This window comes from Panthera pardus, unplaced genomic scaffold (assembly GCF_024362965.1).
Source record: "Panthera pardus isolate Hobbes unplaced genomic scaffold, ASM2436296v1 HiC_scaffold_26, whole genome shotgun sequence".
In the NCBI taxonomy this organism is placed as follows: domain Eukaryota; kingdom Metazoa; phylum Chordata; class Mammalia; order Carnivora; family Felidae; genus Panthera; species Panthera pardus.
Window position 1 is genome coordinate 14,075,459 of NW_026526832.1, and position 23,403 is coordinate 14,098,861.

Consider the following 23,403-nt stretch of genomic DNA (forward strand, 5'->3'; position numbering starts at 1 on the left):
TAAACCAGGAGCCATATGTTTATGCAACCCTGCTCTTACACACACACACCCCTATCCCCACCCCTGATGAAAGTAAGGAATCAGGAGTGAAGATGAAGATACAGACGTGAAAGAACAGTCAGGATCCAAAGGAGGGAGGTGAACCTGTTCCCAAAGGCCTCCGGCAGAAGGAACTGGGTGAGGGCTCACCTGAATCCTTCATGGGGCAGAGGGCACACTGCATACCCCAGGCCTCTCCATACAAACAGCAGCATTCAGTGTAAGTTGTCTGCTTGCCAACAAGAGGCCGGCTACACACATACTCATCACTCAGATGTTCCCAGCACAGATCCTGGTAGACATCAGTTTCTTCTATTTGTTCTGAAAGGGAAAACATGGTTCCATGACAATTGCACTGTTATTCCTACTTCATAAACACAGCGGTGGAAGCCAGCGAGTCTCAAAGTTTCCATCTCTATTTCTCAGACTGACTTCCAAGTAAAAGTCTGAAGCCAGCCTGGTCTTTCCATGGATCAAACCTCTGTCATCTCTAACAGGGTGTCATTCCATCAGCTGAAATTCAACCTGCCCGTCATGTTCCAATTAAATCCCTCCGTCTGCAGCTTCCCATCGTTGTAGAAAGCACTGCACGCTCTTCCTTCTATAGTCCATAATCCTAAAGCACTGATCTCTGATTTCCCAATCTTTCCTTTTTTACCTTGACCCTTCTGTCAATTCCTACCATTTCTTTCTACGTAACACTTTGCAGATTCTTGCTTTCTCACTCAATTCATTCACCAAAGCCCTAGTGACACTTCATGCTACAGTACTCAATTCCAAAGTTTCTGCCCTTCAATTGACTTCATCCAAAGTGGTTACTGACAGGGATGATGGATAGCTCAATTAAGCCAATTAGGAGTGGTGCATCATCTCACTGGTGACAGAGAGGGATTCCAATCAATGGACGCCAGGGGTCCCCACCACCTTGTTGGATTCCATGGTCTGTTGGGCCCAGCCTCTTCTGTGTCCTTCAGTCCAGTCAAGCAAACCTGATTATCTTTTCCTGAACTCACATCTTCCTCAGTTGCTTTTGAGGGTGAAATGTGACGAACAGGCACAGAAGAGCTCTGCCATCGGCTCAGCCGATCTATATTCTCTTGGCGATTAAATATGTGTAGGGTACTGAATCTCCTACATACTGTTAGGCATCTTATTATTTTTCTTCTTATTCTCTCTCATTTTTAAAAACTGTTCATCTATTTTTAAGAGAGAGCCAGAGAGAGAGAGAAGGGGAGGGGCAGAGAAAGAGGGAGACAGAGGATCCAAAGCAGGCTCTGCTCAGTCAGTGCAGAGCTCCATGAGAGGCTTGAACTCACCACCTGTGAGATTATGACCTGAGCTGAAGTCAGATGCTTAACTGACTAAGCCACCCAGGCACCCCTTCTCTCTTATTATTTTTAGCATCTCATTTTAATTACTCCAAAATACCCAAGGAGTCAATTTTTCTATTTCCCAGTAGCTCACAGTTCAGTCAAAAGGAAAACCTTGACATTTATTTGGACAGAGACTTGCATCTCACATCCAAACATACCATGTGATTCAGTTGGTCGTATACATCTTTTTTCTGAAGCATCCAGGACCATTGGATGGGTACAGAAGCAGTTATAAGAGCCTTCTGTATTAACACATTGGCCATCAATACAACTATTGGGGTCCTGACATTCATCCATATCTTAAAAGAAAAAAAATTAAAGAAAATCAACAATCAGTTGTACCTCATACACTCACCAAACTTTATACACAGCTAAACTGAGTCTAGATTACAGAGGCTGCCACATTTTAATTAACTACACATCATCATCCAAAAGAGAACAGCTTTGGCTATAAAAATATTAAGTTGTATTGATTGGAACAATAATGTTTCCCTGCTGCTGCTGACATTAAAGAAAGAAAGAAAACATTTAGGAACAGGATATGCTTAGAAATTTAAGATAAAATGCCTCTTTATGATAGTTTTAAAACTATTTCCTTTTGCTATGTTTTTCTGTCTAGTGTATATGGTTTTCTGCTTAAGCCTTAAAGTCTGGGTCAGTATTTAAAAATGACTTTCACTTGCATGGTATGAGTGATGAAACAGGAGGCTCCCCAGACCGAAAGAACACTTCAGTTAAACCAGTGACCTGAATTATAATTCCACATTGAATATTAACTCTTTGCTTGAAATCTGTTCCAAAAGTAGGAAGGAGGTTTTTTTATTTTCTTAAATCTTGCTCAAAAAAAAGATCCATAAACCATTTACAGGTCTTTCCAACATGTGACTTAGATGCAAAGCAATTTTTTTGACTACACAGCATCACTTATTTTTTTCCATCTGTATATTTTCAGAGCACCCTGTATCCTCCTAATACTTACCAAAGCACTGCAATTTGACGGGATCATAGTATGTCCCCTGCTTACAGTAGCATTCATAACCAGGCTGAGTGTTCAGACAGAAGCCATTTTTGCAGATTTCTTGCCCAAAGAGCAGGCATTCATCTGCATCTATGGGGGGCAAAACGGTGAAAGAGAAGACTGAGCTTTGGTCTTTGAGTTAAAAACAGTCTAACGAATACTGGGCTTCAGTTGACTTAGATATTATAATATTCATAGTCCAAAGAATCTTCAGATACCACAGGAGAAAATTCTTAAAGTTAAGCCTAACTCACAGATGTAGAAACAGAATCTGTGACATTTGGGGAACAATGTCCAAAACATTATTGGAGGAGGTCTTTTTGTAAATATAATTTCTGGGTCACTACCTCCTATCCAATGAAATAGTTTATGAACTTCACAATGCAGCCAACAGTATTTTCTCAAGAATATACCTTTTAAGAAATGTGCCTTTCTCTAAATGTGTATGTTGGCTCATGAACTAAATGGGATGAAGAAAAATCCCCACGAAGAGTTTGATGGAACTTGATGAGTCTGTCTCGGTGATAATGACCAGCTAATGGAAGCACAAGTTCTGAAGGTCTTGGAAGGCCCATTTCTCCACAGAACGTAAAGTGCTCACCGTCTGTCTGCAAACCTCAGTTTACTGTGGTAAGTTGGGGACAATAGGAACATCTGCCTGACAGGAATGAAGCAATTAAATGACAAAATCCATGAAGAAGATTCCACAGACTCTCAAAAAGTGTTTATCCCTTGCTTTCATTGCTATTATTATTACCATCAGTTCTAGCATTTTAGAGCAAATGTCATATCATAAAAAAAAAATCATAGGCTTCATGGATGAATCACTCAAAGTTACACAGCTGGAAAATGGCAAAGTCAAGTCCATAATACATAGCTGTTTGGATCTGCAACTAATATTCCAACCATTTACAGCACTGCTAAGACAGGGTGAGGAGGAACTTATTTTTATATGAAAGAGAGGGCGACTTTATGGTAAAATCAGGGCTCTGTTCCATAATATGAAGTGAGATTTAACTATATGCCTGCAAAAACAAAGTATGATATTTGTGAACTTGAAAACTATTAAACACATACTACAAATCAAGGCTTCTTGTTATTTAATTGGACTGAATCATAGATTTATTTAAAAAGCACATATGGAATTTCTTATCCAGCTACTGAGTATCATTAAAACGGTAGTTCTCAAAAACGGATGGACAATAAAAATGTTTAGTCTGTTTTCTAGCCACTTAGCAGTTTTCAGTATTAGACTATAAAGGGAAGAAAAAAAACCCCATAGTGTATATAAGAGGTCATAATATCTCTATCATGGAAATGTCAAAAGTGAGTAGTTAACAAGGAAATACTCATAGATGTGGCTTAAATTTCACCAAAATAAAAAGATTGTGCATTTATTTCAGAATTATAGATTACCAGCATTAAATACACAAAACACATTTACTTTAGTTTTCTTCTTTTCCATTCCTTATGATGAATTGGTAGCCATTAGTCAAAGCATCTTAGCAAATAGTAGGATGAGTTCTAAAAAAAAGTCAAGAATCTTAGCTTTGTTGATGACCACAAAGACCAATATAATGATGGTCAAAATTATATGGTCTTAGCTTGTATTATTTATAATATACCTCTGGAATAAAAGCATAAATTTATTAAAATTTATTAGGCACCTCCTAGGTACAGAGTTTTAAGTATTTCTAGTATATTATCTCATTTAATCCTCACGATAACCCTTGAGACATCATTCCTATCTCCAAGATGAAGAGATGGAAACTCAGGAGGGTCACATGACATCCCAGGGCTGCGTGGTCTTAAGTATTCTAACTCCCAAGACCAAACGCTGCCCAGAGTTGACAGGTGCCTTCCCCTAGAAGAATTAAAGGCTTTCTAATCAGTTTCTATGATGAGAAGAGCTATAACTCTGTGGAGCCCAAGCCATGCTTTCACCGGAATGCTGATATGCACACGTGTTACAAATTCATTTCTGTTTGATTCTGACCTTTATAGTTCTCATCACCAGCATCATAAGAGGATTCTCCAGTGGGGACAAAGCCTTTCCCTCTAGGACACATTTCAGCGAATTCAGCTGATTTCAGGAGAGACCAAAAAAAAACAAAAAAACAAAAAAACAAACAGTTAAAAAGAGAAAAAAATAAACGTTCTCCATTAATGTGTGTTTTAAATTTTGAAATTCAGTTTTTGGTTTTTTTTCCCCCAGACTCCATTAACTTTAAGGCAACTCTTGTCATCTATTCTGGACAAATAAATTCAGTATAATTTCCAAAATTATGGATTAGGTGCGAATAGATCTAATGACTTTAAAATTTTTTACTTGTAATTAAAAAAAAAAACAAACCCTCCTAGTTCATGCACTTCTCATTTACCAACGTTTTGACTGATGTTATGACTTACTTCTCCATTACTGTGGTTTCTAGCATTTTAAAGGTTGAATAAGATTCCAGTCAGGCAAGATCTTAGCCTAAATATGCAAGCTCTAGCTACGGATAATGCGGGATCAGTTTTAGCTAAAAAAGACAGGTTTTAACTTAAAAATGGAATAAAACCGAATTGCCTTTCTGCCAAAATATCATATGGAACCATACTGTAATAGTGTATTCTGCGATGGACTGATGTTAAGTTTAAGAATTCATTTTGAGGTGGGATGAGGGGGATGGCTCCAGCTCTGAATGAAAACGTACTGTACGGTAATCTCATCTCAATGCCACTACGGCAGGTACCAGTCAATGTCATCCTTTCAAGGCTTCAATGCAGCAACCAAAATGAGAAGCTTCCAAGGCCCTGGACACCACGGGACCCAACCCAAGTGTGAACACACTGCTCAGCTGGTCCTTACCAGTCCCCACGACAGGGCAAGGGAAGATCTCACAGTTGTCTCCCCAGCCGGCACCGGAGGTACAGCAGCACTCTTGTTTGGTGACATTGGGGGCCAGCACATTATCGCAGAGACTGGCATCGTTTAGATTATAGTAGCATTCTTTCTTTTCTTCTTTGGGTTGATCATCATCTAAGTCTAAAGAGAGTGGAGAGAGTGAAAGGGGGGCCCTCTAGGACACACCAGATCAGTATCACAACAGAGCGGAAAACACAATAATGAAGAGATAGACGGGGGTGGGGGTGGGGTGGGGGGGGTGCCAGCAGCATTTCATTTACACAAAACGGCCTTCTGCTTCAGGTGTGGGTCCTTCCACTTCAAGATAAAAATGCACTGGAATCCGGAATTTTGATACATTTCTAACACACCCCAAGAGTGTAAATCTGTCAAAATCATTTTCTTTTACGTTAAACCAATTGCTATACTCCTATAAATTTGGCCGTGAGAAGAGTTTCCATATCTGCTTTCTTGCCAAACATAGGCCCATTCTATGTGAGCTATAACACCTACTTAAATCAATGAAAATTTTCCCCAACATTTGACCAGAGATGTGGGGCCACACAAAATATTTAACTCTTAGGTGGTTATTTGAATCAACAATGCCCCAATCTTTTCTGAACAGTACAAGACAGAGTATAATAACCAGGAAAACACTGCAATAACCCCAAATCTCTAAAATAACCTTTTGTTACTGAAAGTCTACTTAAAATGCTGCAAATATAGGACTTTGAATGAAACAATGAGTGCCAGCTAAGCCTTGGGGAAGAATTTCAAGGCTCGGTTCTAGTCCTGGCTCATGTGTGTTCTAGAGGAATATATTTTCCAACAGACTCAGTTTAACCCTCTGTGATAAAAGACAAAGTGATATGAGAGAATACAAACGATGAGAACAAAATTCACTTACTTTCAGATAATACTATAAATGATTTAATCCCATCAGATTTATAGCCTATGAACAAGACTGCGCTTTTAAAAGCTTTTAGAAGTACCGTATTTGGGGGCGCCTGGGTGGCTCGGTTGCTTAAGTCTGACTCTTGATTTTGGCTCAAGTCATGATCTCACAGTTCATAGGTTTGAGCCCACATCTGGTTCTGTGGTGACAGTGCAGAGTCTGCTCAGGATTGTCTCTCTCTACCTCTCTCTCTGCTCCTCCCCCACCTTCTCTCTCAAAATAAATAAATAAAACTTAAAAAAAGGTCAGTATTTTGAGAGTAGGCTTGTAAAGTGGTCTAATCTCTTCTCTACCATATGCTGCAGAGTTCAGTTACTGTGTATGATCCAGTCAGGACTTATTAATAGTTTTTATTTTATGCTATATCAAATAAAAAGCTGACTACTGCCGTGACAATTACTTAGATTAATTTCAATGAAATATTTTCATTAGAACACTTCTTAGATATGAAGGAACTACAAGGACAAAGGGAAAACATTTGCCAGTGAGGATAAGACCTGAAGGTCAACACCTACCTTTGTTTTGCAGTTGGTGCACAATTAATTAGGAAAGTTTAAGGCGTTATTTTCACAATAGTGCCCTATATACTTACTTTGGCAGGGTCAGATTGACTGTAAGGACTAGATTAATACGCCACTTAGCAAAAGTGTTCCTAAAATAGAATTCCACAAAATTCTATCAGAAAAGCAACTACCGTTTCTTTCCTCCTAGGGCAAGGAAAACAAGCAAAATGGCAAACAAAACTCTGATGTACACAGAACATCAATGAGAATGTAGAAGACCCCTTTCACACTTGATTGTGGCTGTTAGATCATTCTATCTTTGACATAATTCAGGCTGGATTCTAAGTCAGTGTCAATAGCTGATGGCAAATTCCAACCTTGAATACAGGTCCAGGAAAAAGAGGAAATGCTGATTTCTACAACAGATTATGAAGTGGTTTTAAGTCCATTTCCTTGGATGTGAAATCAGATAAAACTTGCCACAGCCCTCATCTCTTCTAGCTTTCAAGTGTGCAAAAGACAGAAATGTGTTGTGCCCACACGCAGAGAGCAGTCAACCACCGCTTCCTTCTCTTTACGAGGGGCTCCAAGCTCTTATAAACAGAATTCTTTGGGAAAAGGGCGTTTGAAGTTATTATTAAAATCCACCATGAGTCTTGCAGAAAAATTTATAAACTTTCCCCCAACACTTGTAAATTAATTGGCAGCCCATTACTAATGATTTTGCTCATTTTATTCAGTTGACCTAAAAGTACAGCTATTAATGTATGCATTTGGAAATACAAATCAAATCAGCAGCGTAATTAGCTTGTCAATCAAGTTTACAGTCTGTGCAAAGAGAGGGCTGAATAATTGTTTTCTTCTTGCGTTCCAAGTTGTAAGTATGTCATGGCATTTCTTACAACATGGAATAGTATACAGTAGGGCATCATGAAAACTGCTATATTCCTAAGTAATCAGACACCAGAGGCTTATATAGGAGATAGATATATATATATATATATATATATATATATATATATATATATATATATATATATATATATATAAACAAACAAACCTAGGCCTGTTTTCTACAATGTTTGTTATATTCATAGCACATAAACTAAGAAATAAAATTATCTTTTTCTTTTTCTTTTTTGGAAGGAAACTCACAAGTTTTTGTATAAGGGAGACAACCAGTAATATCATCCTATTATTCAGGTTTTACATCGGTTGTTACAAGTCTTGTTTTTTATCCCAGCAGTTTGAAAGCTCAATGTTTATACAGCTGAAATTGGGGGTTAGTCAGGCCCTCATCTGTGTTTGGAAAGAGATGCAAATTCTTTTCAAAAAAACCAGTCCACAAAGGTCATTTTGTGAAACAACAGCAATTTCCCTATCTTTCTAACCTTTAAATAACTAACTTCCTAGAGCATTTTTCCACTGGGGGGAAAACTCATCAGTAAACACAATGCAATGTGATTTCTTTAAAGAATCTCTATGAGTTTAGGTCACTTGCTGCCACAGGAAGAATGGTTAAATTGCCAAGCAATTTTAAAAGATCTAATCAATGGATAGTAAAGTGCCAGGCATTAAAAAGAATAAATTTTATTTTTATTAAAGATTTTATGAGTAACATGAGCCATACTACATACCTCATGCCACAGACTTCTAAGAAATATACTACCTCTCCTCCGGTATCTTTGGATTTGATTTTTCAATTTTATTAAGAGGTTGGCATCACATCTATGTATAAACAGCAATTTGCATAGTCTAATCCTAGGGGGTATGGAAGATGGTAAGAAGTGAGTTTTTTGAACTTTTACACATGTTTCTGAAACAATTTTTACAGAGGCCCTTTCTTGTGATCCACAGAGCAACTCCATGAAACAGTATGTGCAGGTTACAAAGCATCCTTACTTTCCAGAAGAGACGATTTAGGTTGGGTCCAATGTCTCATGCCTGTTGCCTTTCCGAAACCTCTTCTATGGGGCTCAGCTTCTTAGCGTCTCAACTAGCATGAGTTTGTTTTATTTATTTATTTTTTAACTTCTTTGAGACAAATGGGGAGGGGACAGCAGATAATCCTTGCTGGTGTAGAGTTTAGCCACCAGGTCACATAGAGTATAATCATGTTCCCTGGCTCTGAAGAGAAAGTCATGGATTGAGTCATATGGTGCCACTTATGAAGAGCACTTTCTAGAAACATCTTCTCTCTTGGTTCCTCAGAAAGAAGAAGATGTGGTGTTCATTTAGAGGATGGTTTCCTTCGGTCTAATCTTAGCCTTGCTGTCAGGTTGAGGAAATCTGCAACATTTTTCTAATTAAGGGAGACACGAGCATTCTAAATGGGCCCCTGTCTTTCAATTTACATTTGCAAAGTATTCTGAAGGCTTTTATGAGCTAATCTTCTTCATACCTTTCTGGGACAGTCAGGTTTACGACAATGACCAAAGACCCATGAGCAAATACCCATGAGCAAACAATGCCTCCAAGTAAAACACCTGCTAGAGTCCTAAAAAGGCATCAATTTATCTAACTCTGACCCTGGTAATGTTCAGTAAATTACTTTCAACTCAATCATTCACAAAGCTTTATTCCGTTTTTTATTTTAAAATCACCATAGGCACTAATGTTTTATACCAACTCATGTTTTTTATTGCTTTTCATTATTTTTTTTAATGTTTATTTATTTTTGAGAGGAGAGAGACAGAGCACAAGCAGGGGAGGGGCAGAGAGAGAGGGAGACCAAGGGAGACCCAGAATTCGAAGCAGGTTCCAGGTTCTGAGCTGTGAGCACAGAGCCTGATACCTGAGCTGAAATCAGACGCTTAACCCACTGAGCCACCTAGGCGCCCCAACTCCTGTTTTTTATGGGAAAAGAATTTTTAGCATAATATTCTAAGAAGGAATAAAAGAGAACTTGAAAATTCACATATTTCCTTTTTTTCCTAGTTTTCTCCAAGACTTGAAAAATAAAAAGTGTGTGTGTTTTTCAAGTTTATTTATTTTGAGAGAAAGTGAGAATGCAAGAATGAGTTTGAGAACAAGTGAAAGAGGGAGGGAGAGACAGAATCCCAAGCGGGCTCTGCACTGTCAGCACAGAGTCCCATGTGAGACTTGACCCCACGAGCCATGAGACCATCACCTGAGCCGAAATCAAGAGTCAGACGCTTAACCAACTGAGCCCTCCAGATGTCCCGAAAGTGTGTGTCTTTTAGGTGGAATTCAGGAGACAGCCATTGTTGAGTTTCAGAAAACAAGCACGGACAATAGGAGTGGGCTGAACAGGAATGAATGCAAGGAAAAAGGGAGAATGGGAACAGATGGTAACCTTGATGGTAAAGATATGGACCAAGTCAAGAGATTAGAAAGCCAAGCGTAAGAGAAAAAGCACTTGGAAGAGGACTCCTCCACCCAGTTCCTGTCCTTAAGTCAAGCAGATGGGGGAGTCAGGCTGTGACAAGGCTAAGGGAGCAAGTGTAGGGCGCCTAAGCCACACTCCACAGGGATAGGGTGGGCAGGGCTACCACAGAAGGCTGCCTGGAGAGCTAACATGTGAACCAACTTCTTCAAAAATAACTAGAGAAACTGGACAGGAGATAAGGTGGACAGGGGTGAGGAGGAATAAGAAGGACGACTGTACTCAGGTCTGGGCAGAGCGGGGTGAGGGGAGCGGTGGTCTGCGAAGGAAGTCACTGAAGGTGACAGAGAGCCCGGGAGGCGCTGTCATGCAACAAGCGACAGCCGTGTTCCTGATTTAGGCACTGGGTAGAGGACGATGCCACTGAGACTCACCTCATGGCCTCAACTTAAAAGGCAGGCAATAAATACCAGCCAGGTTGAATGAAGGTTCTTTGTTTTTGTTTCTTTTTCCAGCAAAGGAACAGAAGAGAACAGGGGAAGTGAGCCTGAGATAACAACAGGCTGGGGCTGGGCAGGGGGGAGAAAGCCTGTGATTCATGGAGACAGTACTGGACACCGGGAATGTCAGAACAAGACCGGGGTGAAAGAGGAGGCTCCTGAAAGAAGAAGGACGTTCCGTGGAGAAAGAAAAACGGGTGTGACATGCAGAGACGTGTGAGCAGGTGGCGCCCGTGGAGACAGAGAAGAGGCAGGATGTCACAACAGCAAGCGTCGTGGCAAAACGCTGTCACAGGTGCATTGTGAGGGCCTGTGAAGATGACTGGGACAGTAATGCCACATCTGAGGTGACAGGTAAAATATCAGGAAATGTTTAAAGGAAATGTACCAACCCCTCCTCATTGGGCCATATTTATAGCAAATGCCAGGGCCCCAAATGACTGCTGCCGCACCAGTATGGGCATCTCCTGTCTCAAGAACATGCAATGGCTCATATCCAGTTGGAGTCTGTCACTTGCATCAACTGCCATCAGTTCATTCAAACATGGACATCTCCTCACTTAAAAACTCAGATGTTATTTTACATCTTATATATAGCAAGTAAAAAATTTCATAAAGGTAAAAGCACAGTTTGGTAATTAGTAAATTCTTCTATGCTCTTTGAACGTGGGAAGAAACCTGATTCAACTTTTTTCCCCCCCAACAAATGAGTATGTTATCCCTAGCCTTACCTACATTTATAGTATAGATCTATTACAAATACACAGTAAGACCTCAGGAGTTTTATGGCATTTTACAATGTTTGCATTTTAAATACTATGCTCTCACTGTCTTTCATTTTTTTTCCTATCGAAGGTCTTTTTTTCTAATCAGAAATTATTTTTAAAAAACTGTCTCAACGTTAATTTATTTTACAGGTTAACTAAACACATAAAAAAAACCCTACTCCGCCAAATGTAACAGTTCAATGATATTATATGTGGTTTCCTGCCTTTAAAAAAATATGTACGTACATAAAACCTGTAGCGGACCTCTCTAGGAGGAGAACAAGGATGCTCTTTGAGTTCAATTGTCAGAATCAGGAGGATGATTTACACGTGTCCCTTGACAGCAGGGAAACGCTTTCATTCTTCTGTTCTACTTGTTATTTAACCGAAAGACATGAAGGAACCATCCGCCCTACAAGGAAGTATAAATAGATCATTCCTCATTCAACTGTGGCCTCCAATCTATCTCTGATAAAACGAATCAGTACTTAATTCTACAGAACTAGCTGGGAATGACACCATAAATACAGAGGGGATACACTCTTGAATGTCAAGACGCAGTTTGATTCAAGAGGTAGTGAGTGTCTGCCATAGGTGAGGCACTGAGCAAGGTTACAGGGGACGCAAAGATGAGTAAGGCAGAGTATAAGGGTCCTGCCGCCCTGCCAATGACTTTGGACTTCACGCTGTAGGCAGCAATAAGCAGCTAAAACTTGTGATGAGCACTGGGTGTTGTAGGTGGTGATCAATCACTACATCTTACACCTGACACTAGTGTTGCACTGAATGTTAACGAGCCGGAATTTAAATAAAACCTTGAATAAAAATAAATATAAAACCAGATTCATGTTTTGAAAACATCAATGGTGGCAACAGCAAGGAAGAGGAATCGGTGGGATGGAGGGAAGTCAGGAAGCTACCGCCATGGTCCAGGTAAGAGTTGTTGAAGGACTGGCCCAGGGCACTGGTAACACAGGAGCAGGGAGAGCTGAAGGACACTGTTGAGATAGAACTGGCAGAATGTTCTGGAGGCTTGGAGGAATGGGGAGAAAAATTAAGGTGTGATGTCAGGATTCCCAGGACTGATGTTTGGCAATTAATGAGTGAACACAGGTTGGAGAAGGGATGGTAATGAATTTGGTTTGGGGATAATTTCAGGCAGATATTCTGACAAGACACCCTGGGAGAAAGGGCCAATAATAGGCAGCTGGAAATAGGAGTGTGGCTCTGAGGACAGAGGCGGAGGCAGAAGATACTTGGCAGGCTGTATCACGTAAGTAAGAGTTGACTCAGAGAAGACGATTAAATATCCCAAGAGAAGAACAGAGAGTAAAAAGAGGCCTAAACATGCAACTCCCCGGGACATTATTATTTAAGGAATGGGCTGAGGAAAAAGAGTCTGGAAACGAGAAAGAAAAAGACCAGAGCAAGAGGGAGGAGGATGGGGGAAGGAATGTCCTAAATCAATCAGAAGGAAAGCAGGAGGAGGGAAGACGGGAAACCACGGTCAGTTGTTTCACAAGAAGGAATGAGCAGCGAGACGAATGGCTTTAGCATGTAGGTGCTCTCCACTGGCCCAAGGGAAAGGCGCTCTGCGCAGACAAGCCTGGGGGCCCTGGATCAAATGGGGGACAGTTCTGTGGAGGTAGGTGGAGCCTGGAGGTCCCCATCAAAGAATCTGGAGGCCAGCACAGTGACAGAGATTATTCCTGGGTGGTGCCACTGTGGGGGATTTTCATTTTTGATATATTTTCGTATAAGCCAATTTTCTGAGAAGAATATGCATTGTTTTAAATAAAATCACATGCATTATTTTTTTTTCAAAAAGAAAGCCAGTTTAAAAAAAAATGTTTATTTATTTATTTTTAGAGAGAGACAGAGAGTGTGAGCAGGGGAGGGGTGGAGAGAGAGGGGGAGAGAGAATCCCAAGCAGGCTTTGCACTCCTGATACAGAGCCCCACATGGGGCCTGATCCTATGAACCCAGAGATCACGACCTGAGCCAAAACTAAAGGCCGGACCAACTGAGCCACCAGGTGCCCCAGGAAGCCAATTGTTAGAGGTTGGAGTCATGGGGTCCTCGGCCTCGAGAAGGGGAATGGCAAAGTGGAAAAGATCCCGGGGTTAGGTTCCCGCACAGCCCTAGCTGTGGGACCCTAAGAAGAGCATTCAGTTTCTCCTTGGGCCTCGGCTTCCTGACAGGTAAATACAGGAGCTGGGCTAGAAAACCATGAAGGTGCTTCCTAGTTGTAGAAGCCTAGGCTCTACCTTGTGATGTGAGAATAAGCTCTCAAATACATTAGAGAAAAATGGATATTTAAGAAAATGCTGCAATAAACTGCATAAAGAACAATTCTTCTACAATGCAAATAATCACTCCAGTTTATGTTGTATAATTTCTGATCTCGTTTATTTGCTTTTCTTCAAGTGAGGAATACCTGCCTCGATTATAACATATATCTTTTTTGTGTTCTTTTCCTTATACCTTCTGTTTTAAAAATAAGCTCAGTTCCTACCCCAGAGTCTCCTCTGTGCACCAATCAAGACAGAGAGCAGCATTCTGTGGGTAAGGCTTGAAGACTGCAGTTGCCAAGACCACATATTTACTGCTTCTTTTAGAGTGCCCGAGGACATAAAGTTTTTATGGAGCAATTATCACAGGCACTGAGAAAATAAAAGCATCAGGCTGTATTTCATATCCATACCCTCTTACACGTGATGAGTGGCATGGACATTTTTTAGTTCTTTCTGTTGCAGGTGCTTTTAGGCAATGTACAACAATGTAAATCAGTGGCCAAAGGCCCAGGCAGTGAAAACCATTAGACCAGACCTAAAAAATATTAGGTGGGAGCCAAGAAGTAGTTTAGAAACAAAAACCCTAGGACATTAAAATTCAAAAGTACCATAAAGGCTACCTGGTACAATACCCTGCTGGGAAGGGGGTACCCTTCGACCAGTGGGTATCCCACTTGTTTTGGGACACGTCTAGGGAAACACCCGTAATTTCATGACCATTACCTATCCCTAGTTATTGGAAAATTCTGTGCACTGATCCGCAATCTGCTTTCCTGACATCACCCCTTGGCTCCTGTTCTGTCCTCAGTACAATACCACTGTGGATTGTGCTACTGCTCATTGGTGGGATCCCCTCCGACTGGGGAAATTTAGCAGCTTAGTAAAATTCATCTTTCTTGCAAATTCATCTTTCCTTTCCAAATTACTTTTCAGGAAGGATGAGATCTGAGCTGTTGGTCTAGAATGTATATAGTGAAATTATTCTGAATCTTTGTTAAAAACCCTCACTTAAATTTGGTATAAAAAGTTTTGTTCTGTGTAACGGCAGATCCTTTGATTAGAGTAGGATACAAACTCTTCTAGATGGCCCCCATTTAACCAACTTGTTGCGTTAACCAATGTTCTCTTGCCCTCTGAAAGGCACCCAGGCCTGTGCCCACAGCAGGTGGAATGCTCACAGCCAGGAAGCTGCTCTTGGGCAGAAGCACACATTTCCTGCTCTCACATGCTGAGCTGTACGCTGACCAAGACTCATCTGTGATTATTCTCAAACATTCTGTGCCAGTGTATTAATTACTGTAGTTATATAATTAAACAGTATATAGACCAATAAAGTATGAATTGCGAGGAGTTGTTTACAGAACGAGTTAAAGACTAAAGTTGATTCAGTAAATGGAACGCTATCAAATTAGGTGTGGATAAGACAACTGTAGGGGCACCTGGGTGGATCAGTCAGTTAAGCATCCGACTTCGGCTCAGGTCATGATCTTCCGGTTTGTGAGTTCGAGCCCTGCATCAGGCTCTGTGCTCACAGCTCAGAGCCCAGAGCCTGCTTCCGATTCTGTGTCTCCCTCTCTCTCTGCCCCTCCCCTGCTCATGCTCTGTCTCTGCCTCTCTCTCTCAAAAATAAACGTTAAAAAAAGACAACTACACAAAAATTGAGAAAAACGATAAAAATCTAGAGGAATTTTACACTCACGTACTTGGCAAAGGCCTTTAAATTCTTTCTCCCTTTAAAGTAGGTGGTGGAGATCATGCGTAATGTAGTTTATGCAAGACAAGCCATGCAGGACTCTTAAGAGTGGACTTGTACTCAAAACAAGTTCTCGGCCCTCCTTCAAAGATTGGCAAATGAATGTACATTGATACGCTTTAAGTGAAAATTTAAATATTTAGAAACTATATTATCTTTTCCAGGATTCCTAGCTTCAAATGCCTTTTCAAATGGCAGGTCAATTAAACAGCCCTGCTCAAGTCGGGCAGAGAAGTCTCCTCCTGCAGTTGACAGCTGGCCTGCCTCTCAGGACCCTGACAGAGAATTGCTCAGATGAAGATATCATCATAGACAATCTGAAGGCTGCATATAATCAGTTACAGTTCGCCAGGAACTCTGCAGATTGAGGTATGGTAGAGCTGCCAGAAACAAGATAAATTAGTCAGATTATACTGACATGGACCAATAAAAACAACTGGGTATGTATAATATTTAGCAGAAGCCAGAGAACTATGGGGAAAATATGTAAGAAACCATAAAAGAAAAGATTAGATACAAAGAGGAAGGAGAAACTATGTATCTATTGGCAGCTTTATGAAGCTGAGTATTCAAAACCAAGTTCTTTAAAAACGCAGGACAGTACTTAGTGAATTCTGACTGGAAGAACTTTCCAGAAAGAGTCAGTCAGTCGATGAGAGCAAGGACTCTAACGGAGGGAAAAAGGCAAAGCAAATGTTAGGGACTTTATTAAAGAAAAGCTTAAAAATAGGAGATGAGGAACAAAGCTTACAAAATGAATCACTGGACAGTTTTAAGCAGCAGTTAAAAAATTTTTTTTTCAAGTTTATTTATTTGAGATCTTGAAAGAGAGAGGGTAGAGAGAAAGGGAGTGAGAAAGAACCCCAAGAAAGCTCTACACCATCAGTGCAGAGCCTGATGGCGGGGCTTGAACCCACAAACCGTGAAATCATGACCTGAGCCAAAATCACGAGTCAGATGTTGAACCAACTACACCACGCAGGCGTCCCTAAGAAGCCATTTATGATGAACTACTCCAGTTCACCAAATATGATTCAGATGGTCTCACGATCCTATTAAGGTACTATTAATCTCCAAAACAAGAAATGAACAAACTTTAGGATCCCAGACATTTACCTAAACTGAATCTACGTGAAGTGAATGAACCATTCCCTGATGTTGCTGAAACATTCCAGCAAAAAAATACCTATCTAGGAAAAAACATAGTTAAAAAGGTCCACCATTTCAGAACAGATCATAAAAGGATGAGAAATAGATATCCCTTAAGTATTTGGATCATAGCTTACTATTTTAATACTTCATAGAGTACTCTGCCATTAACAAATGCCTTTTACATATAGGATTTTTTTTTTAAATCATAAAATTCTGTGAGGTAAATAAAACCTTTCTATTTTACAAGTGAGAAAACCAAACCTCATAAATGTGGAATGATATGCCCAAGCTTACACAGCTGGAAAATCGCAGACCACCATGGTTATTCCAATTTGAGGTAGTATAAGAAATTTGGAAAATAAAAGAAAAGGCTAAAATTTCCATTAATTCCAATAATTATCTATTTTATGTGTCCTCCTCTTCCCTCCTGCCACAGACTGTAATCACTGGAACAGCCCATTTTGTGACTTAACATTGTACTATATGCATTTATCTGGACTACGTAACGTTCGTAGGAATCATTTAATGAGTGTACAATATGATGATATGTGAATTATTTCAGTCAAATACTATAATACTATAATATAGTACACTATACTCTACTATAATAATGATGCTATAATACTATAATCTTTCAGTCAAATACTATAAATTCACCATCATACCATGGGTGAGGCACTCCTCTACGGAACTAAGGACAAATAGGAAAAGGCAGTTACTTAACCAATCGCATTATGGGCCAGCCAGGTTTTTAACTGTGTGTTTGTTTTTGCTATTTTAGGAACAACTAAGATGAAAAGTCTTCTCGCTACAGCTCATGTGTCACAGAGGTGGTCACTAGAACGAGGAATAACCCCTCCCTCCAGCAATACATCACCTCTTCCCCCTCACAGACAGTGTTTTTGAATTACACATTATATTGTCTTTTTGTGTAATTCTGTAATTCTGTACCCTTCCCCTCTATATCTAACAATTAAGAAGAATATGTGTATGTGAAGATATTTTTAAATTGCATTTCCTTTTACTTGCAAAGATGGTTATTTCATACAGAACAAGTGTGCCCTGTTGAGAAGAGTGAGAGCACTCTTAGACACATGGATAAAAACAACCGAGATTGAGCAAGAAAGTCAAATGGCCAATGTTTCATTTTATTTGGCTCTCAAGTAATCATTTGGTCTTTTGCTTTCGTTAAAATATAACCAGGCTATAGCTACATGGCACAAACTAAGAGAGTGATTTGGAAGTTGATTAATTTATCTGGAAAACCATCAGTTCTCCATTTCAATTCGTGCCCTGACGACACAGACTAAATCAAATTTTAAATGAACGCAAACACAGCCACTCTCTGGGCCAATTTCTGAAAAAACACCTTAAGTATTCCAAGTGGAAGTCTTTGTAGATCCTGAGAGGCCTATATGTTGCTTTTAATTTAGAGAAGTGTCAAGACACGTTTCTCCAAGGGCCAAGAAAGAAAGATTATGCAACCTAATGAGATGATGCCATATTAAACCCTGAGCTGATGGCTCTCTCTGAGTTTTAAGCAATTCCCAGTGAATGTTCTCATCATTTTGGATCCTTTACCCTACACACGGCGTCTCTGGGTTGGAAAGCACAAGAGAGGCCATCTAGCTCAGAGTTGTCACTGACCACATCCTAATTCACTGATAAGGCAGGCTCGGAAAAAGCATGGAAGCTTCCAGAGACAGCAGTGTGCCAGAACATTCGGTTATTTCTTACCTCACTCCCAGAGTGTTTGGCCCAAACCAGTGTAGGTACAAGTCCCCAGGAGGAGCCACTGTGACTTACCTCCTGAGGCCCGGGAGCGACACTCCCCGGTCATGGGGCTGTATTCCTGGTTTTCATCAGCACACACACAAAGGAAGGACCCTTCCACATTTTCACAGAAGGCTTCACCACATACCCCACTGAGCAGCTCGCACTCGTTCACATCTGGAAAAGGGAGCACAGATCAAGTCAGGTGTGTGCCTCACCCCTGACAGCTCTCTGTTTTACCAGCTGCACCAGGGCTCGTGGTGGCCACTGGTCACAAATGGTCCCCAGGGAGCAATCAAACCCTTCTAGTATTCTGGGGAAGGGGCTCCTAAAGGCCAGGCTGCACAGTTTGGTTTGTGTAAAAGGACCGTGAAAACACAAAGCAACGTTTCCAAATTCCAATTCCTCTTTAAAGGAATCAAGCATTGCATGTATACTCTGACCATGTAACTTTCTCTTCCTCAACTTTTGACATAATGAGGTCTTAAATGAAATGACAATGTACTCTGTTTTAAATTCAAGGAATATTAGCAAAACTGGCACTTCAGAAATAACATTTCATACATTCGTTAAAAAAATTGCTTTAAATCTACTCATATAACTAAAAACACAGTTCTCTAGCCGCCAAGATGTCCATAATTCTACAACCAGAATTCAGGTTGTGTATCCCTTTGGGGAATAAAGGAAAGACCCCTGTAAATATTCGCCAGCATACATTAATCATTCGCATGAAACAAAGTGTTCCAATAACTTATCACTGACCGTGCCTCTAAAAATTCTGTGGGTGTTCCACAGTGTAATTTCTATTTTGCTAAGTGTTTTTCATCTGGACTTTATACTTAATTAAAACACAGTCCAGGAATCTACTAATGAGTACATTTTATTCGATATTATACAAACACATAGCCCTAAAAAAAGGCTAATCCTAATGTCTGACCTTGCCCAATACTACCTCTTACCTGGTATCTTTCAAAGAAATTTTATTAATGAATGTCCAATTCAACAAAGTACCTGACTTGACATCTGAAATGCTCATGTATTTTATGCATTAAACATGTACAAACATCAGCTTTCGTGAGCGTGCTCTGAGATGGTTTATACAAAGTTAAATATTTGAGCAATTACCCAAATCATTCAGGGGAAAAGATCTTATTTTCACCTGCTATACCCAGTTAATTGGACAAAAAGTTTATGTATCTTGACTTATTTGGATAATTACCTCAGTTTTCCATTTCACTTTGTATATAAACAGATATTAACCTAATAAGCTGGGTTTTGCTTATGAAAAGGTATTATAACATGAAGGAAAGCAGAGAGTTGGCATATTTAATCAACCCAGACAGTCATAATTTAGACCAGAAAAATTGACTTTAGAAATGTGCCAGTTCATACTTATCAATTTGGTAAATGTCAAGTGGAACTTTCTACTTTCTAGCATGTATCATTTACACGACTATTGAGATCTCTCCCACCAGAATGAATTTACTCAATCCAAAAATATTTTCTAGTTTGTGTCGCTGGGCCAGGCACTGGGGAAATGATGGCCTGACTCCTGTCTTCATGGAGCTTACAGTCAAGTCAGGGAAGTCAACCAGATCATCTCACAGGCCACAACAGATGGAGCAGTGGACCTTACGTGAAGGGGTGGGTTAGGGAAAGGATATTGGAGCCAAGTTCCAAATGAAGGATGAGTGGGTAACAAGCAGAGCTGGTGGGGATTTGGGGGAAGTGAGGGTGCAGGAAGGATCCAAGAAGAGGAAACAGCATGGCCAAATTTTGGTCTCAGGGCTGATTCAACTCTTAAATTCTACAGAACACCCAGCATGAAGTACATATATTAGGTGCTCAGTTAATATTCTTGAGAGTGAATGAGCAAATAAAATGACACCTCTGAAGCCCAATAAAATGATAACAAATATTCCTTCTCTAACGGTGGTGTTTTGTAGGCTGAAATGACATGTCAAGATGGGTTTGGTGCACTCATCTGACTGGTTAGAAGTGAACATTAATTGGGGGCTCAGGAGCTGCGTGATGTCAGTGGCCCGACACCTAATATATCTCATCATGCAACAGTTAAAATTTACTGCGCACACACAATAGGCCAAACATTAGTCCCGGGCAGGGGAGACAGACAAGGCTCTCAACCACAGGATCTTGAGGCCTTGAGGAAGGTGGCTGAGGCAGGACACACAGACAGACAATTCCCCCTAAAGTGTGTAAATACTATGATTGCACCTGCTGAAGGTATGCTGGAAGCAGAAGGAGGGGTCAGAGCTGAGCTTGAGAGAGATGATGGAGCAGGGACAGTGTCTGGGAGAAGAGTGAAAGTATCTTCAGGAGTAAGTGGGATGAGCCCAGGCAAGCAAGGGGAGGTCGGGAGGCTCTTCCCTTCCCGGCAAAAGGAGCAAACAACAGCCCAGTGACTTCACAGTTGCATGGGCAACCACAAGTGGTTGTAAAAGGTGCAGAAGGAGGCAGTGAGGCTGAGAAGTGGGAGCCAGATCACAGGACCTGTTTAGTCAAAATATTTACACAATTTTTATGGCCCGTATTTTAGCGCAAAGGAGATTAAAGTCGGAGTTGGAACTAGCAATTATGACAGTGCTGGTTTAAAAGCCGTGACTACTCAAGTGAGCGATTTCATCACTAAACCTCCAAATCGACTTTGCTTTCCCCGTTTCATCTGCACAGGAAATGAATTAATGCTTTTAATTGCAGATGTTCAAACTAAGAAGTTGCTAACTCCTCCTCAGACGTTATCTGCTGTGAAAATGAACAGAGTAAGGGTAAAGAAAAAGTCTGATTGTCTGTGATGTTCTGAATTTAACCTATCTTCTTTCTCATTTAATGGTTCTAATTGCAAATGTTTCCCAATGAACGCTATTTAAGGAACTCAGAGCTGGGGTGGCTGGGTGGCTCACTCAGTTAAGTGTCTGACTTTGGCTCAGGCCATGATCTCACGGTTCGTGGGTTTGAGCCCTGTGTCGGGCTCTGTGCTGGCAGCTCGCAGCCTGGAGCCTGTTTCAGATTCTGTGTCTCCTCTCTCTGTCCCTCCCCTGCTCATGCTCTGTCTCACTGTCTCTCAAAAATAAATAAATCTAAAAAAAAATTTTTTTTTTAATTAAAAAAATCAGAGGTGATCAGAAAATGAAATATGAAATATGTTGTCTATCTGAGCATGGGCTGGATCCTGTTCTAGGACATCTGATGATATTCAAGATTCCTTCCAGCTCCGTCAATCCCAGACAGACCAAAGAAATATAGTTGCACAATCCGAAGCATCATTTTACGGGTGTCATTCCTGGAAAATGAAACTCTTGCCAACACTTTTCCTTAAATACACCGCCTAAGGAGGTACATCTTGAAGACAGACAAGCTACACCACACACCAGACTATTTCCTGTGCAGGAGGGACTCTTCCAGAAGGGCTCCGAACCCGCAGCTGAGTTTCAACAGATGTTCTTTTTTAATATATGTGAAATTCCAAGCCCTACTTCTCTAGTTCTTAATGTCCTGAACAATTTCAGAAGCCATCCTTCTGCGCATCCCCAAAATTGTGTGACAAAATCAAATGATGATGAATTCTGCCCAAATTACCTTGTTTATTACAACCTCTCCTGCTGTTGATTACATTTAAGTGGGGGAGAGGGGATGTGAAACACGTTGGGGAAAGAAATCTAAAAACTCACCCACACACCCTTGCCCATCCTGTGGGGCCTGAAAGCCCTGATAACAGAGGCAGCGGAAGGAGCCAGCCGTATTGTCACAAAACCCGTGACTGTCACAAACAGTGTTGTTTACACATTCATCAATATCTGCAAAAAAGACATCTGACATCAGACACAAAGCACAGACTGACAAACACCAGATATTAATGGATAGACAGAGGTGCTCAGCACACCCCGGTTAGCATGAGATGATCATGTTTACACAGAATGAACTTTTAAAACATTTTACATATCAATAAAATGTTTTGATGAAAATGTCTTCATAGACAAATGTTGGGCTCTGTGAGAAAACATTTACTTTGCCTCAGGAAATGTTTTCAAACGGAAATGACTGCTGTAATTGCCATGGTCATATTTTCTACATGTTTTCTACCCTTTATTTCCAAGGACAGTATACTCCCCTACAAGGGAAATACGTGAAAGTGTGGTCACCTTTTTGGATCGTGGCCCATGCTCACAGTTCTATCTGAGGAGGTGGGGCCAACAGAAGCCCTGACCTGCCTGGCTGTTTCTCACTCAACCCTACAGATGACCTTGGTCAAGTCTCAACAGCATTCCCAGGAAGGGAGGAGAGAAGGAGTGGGAGGAGGGCGAGGAAGACAGAGAATCTGATGAGTTCAGCAGAGTAACCAGCCGGTCTTGACTTATTCACAAGAGAATATCTGCTGTCACCAAGTTAGAGTCACTTAAGGTCCTAAGCATCAATCTGCTCCAACTAACTAGCAGTGGCCGACTTGTAAATTCACTGTGTTCCCTATAAACATGATGGTAGTGGTCCTGAGCCTTTTTTCCCCAATAAAAATGTTCTCATAAAAGTGATGTCTCAATTATAAACCTATAAACAGACTTTGAGATATACTTTTTTATCGTTACAGTGACTAATTTACTTCTCCCTTTTGTTCTCATCCCCCTTCTCCTTGTTACAGCCACACTCCACATTTCCCTCTGTTGGGTTCTGTCCTTTCTGCCTTTGGATTACATGGTCCCCAAATATAGGCTTTTGGAGAAACAATTAAGAAAATGCAATTACTGCATCCAAATGCATGGGAAGATAGCAAATGGTTAAAAAAAATGATATGCAGCCCTTGACAGAATTTAGTTTGGAGGAGTTAAAAACACTGAACTTTCCTCTTCTTCACTTTTCTTTAAAGTTTTAATTTAAGTAATCTCTACACCCAACATGGAGCTTGAATTCACGACCCTGAGATCAAGAGTTGAGCAATTTTTCCAATGAGCCAGCCAGGCACCCCTGCTCTTTCTAAATTTGTTAACTCCGAGTCAAGAAATGTTCTAGAAGAAAGAGATGAATGCAATA

The 23,403-nt window shown here is 40.6% G+C and overlaps 1 protein-coding gene across 8 annotated transcripts in view; it reads right to left on the reverse strand.

The window, feature by feature from the left end:
• LTBP1 (latent transforming growth factor beta binding protein 1) overlaps positions 1-23,403 on the reverse strand; it is a 398,930-nt gene that overhangs the window by 26,312 nt on the left and 349,215 nt on the right. For 4 of the 8 annotated variants that reach the window (XM_019447769.2, XM_019447801.2, XM_019447779.2 and 1 more), the window contains 7 exons: positions 22,050-22,175; positions 18,394-18,537; positions 5,282-5,458; positions 4,427-4,513; positions 2,392-2,520; positions 1,571-1,711; positions 190-360 (listed from right to left, as the gene is read on the reverse strand). In XM_019447769.2, coding sequence (XP_019303314.1) covers positions 190-360; positions 1,571-1,711; positions 2,392-2,520; positions 4,427-4,513; positions 5,282-5,458; positions 18,394-18,537; positions 22,050-22,175 — 975 coding nt within the window. The remainder of the gene's footprint in view (positions 1-189; positions 361-1,570; positions 1,712-2,391; positions 2,521-4,426; positions 4,514-5,281; positions 5,459-18,393; positions 18,538-22,049; positions 22,176-23,403) is intronic. The other 4 variants (XM_019447788.2, XM_019447837.2, XM_019447820.2 and 1 more) reach the window with 2 other exon arrangements.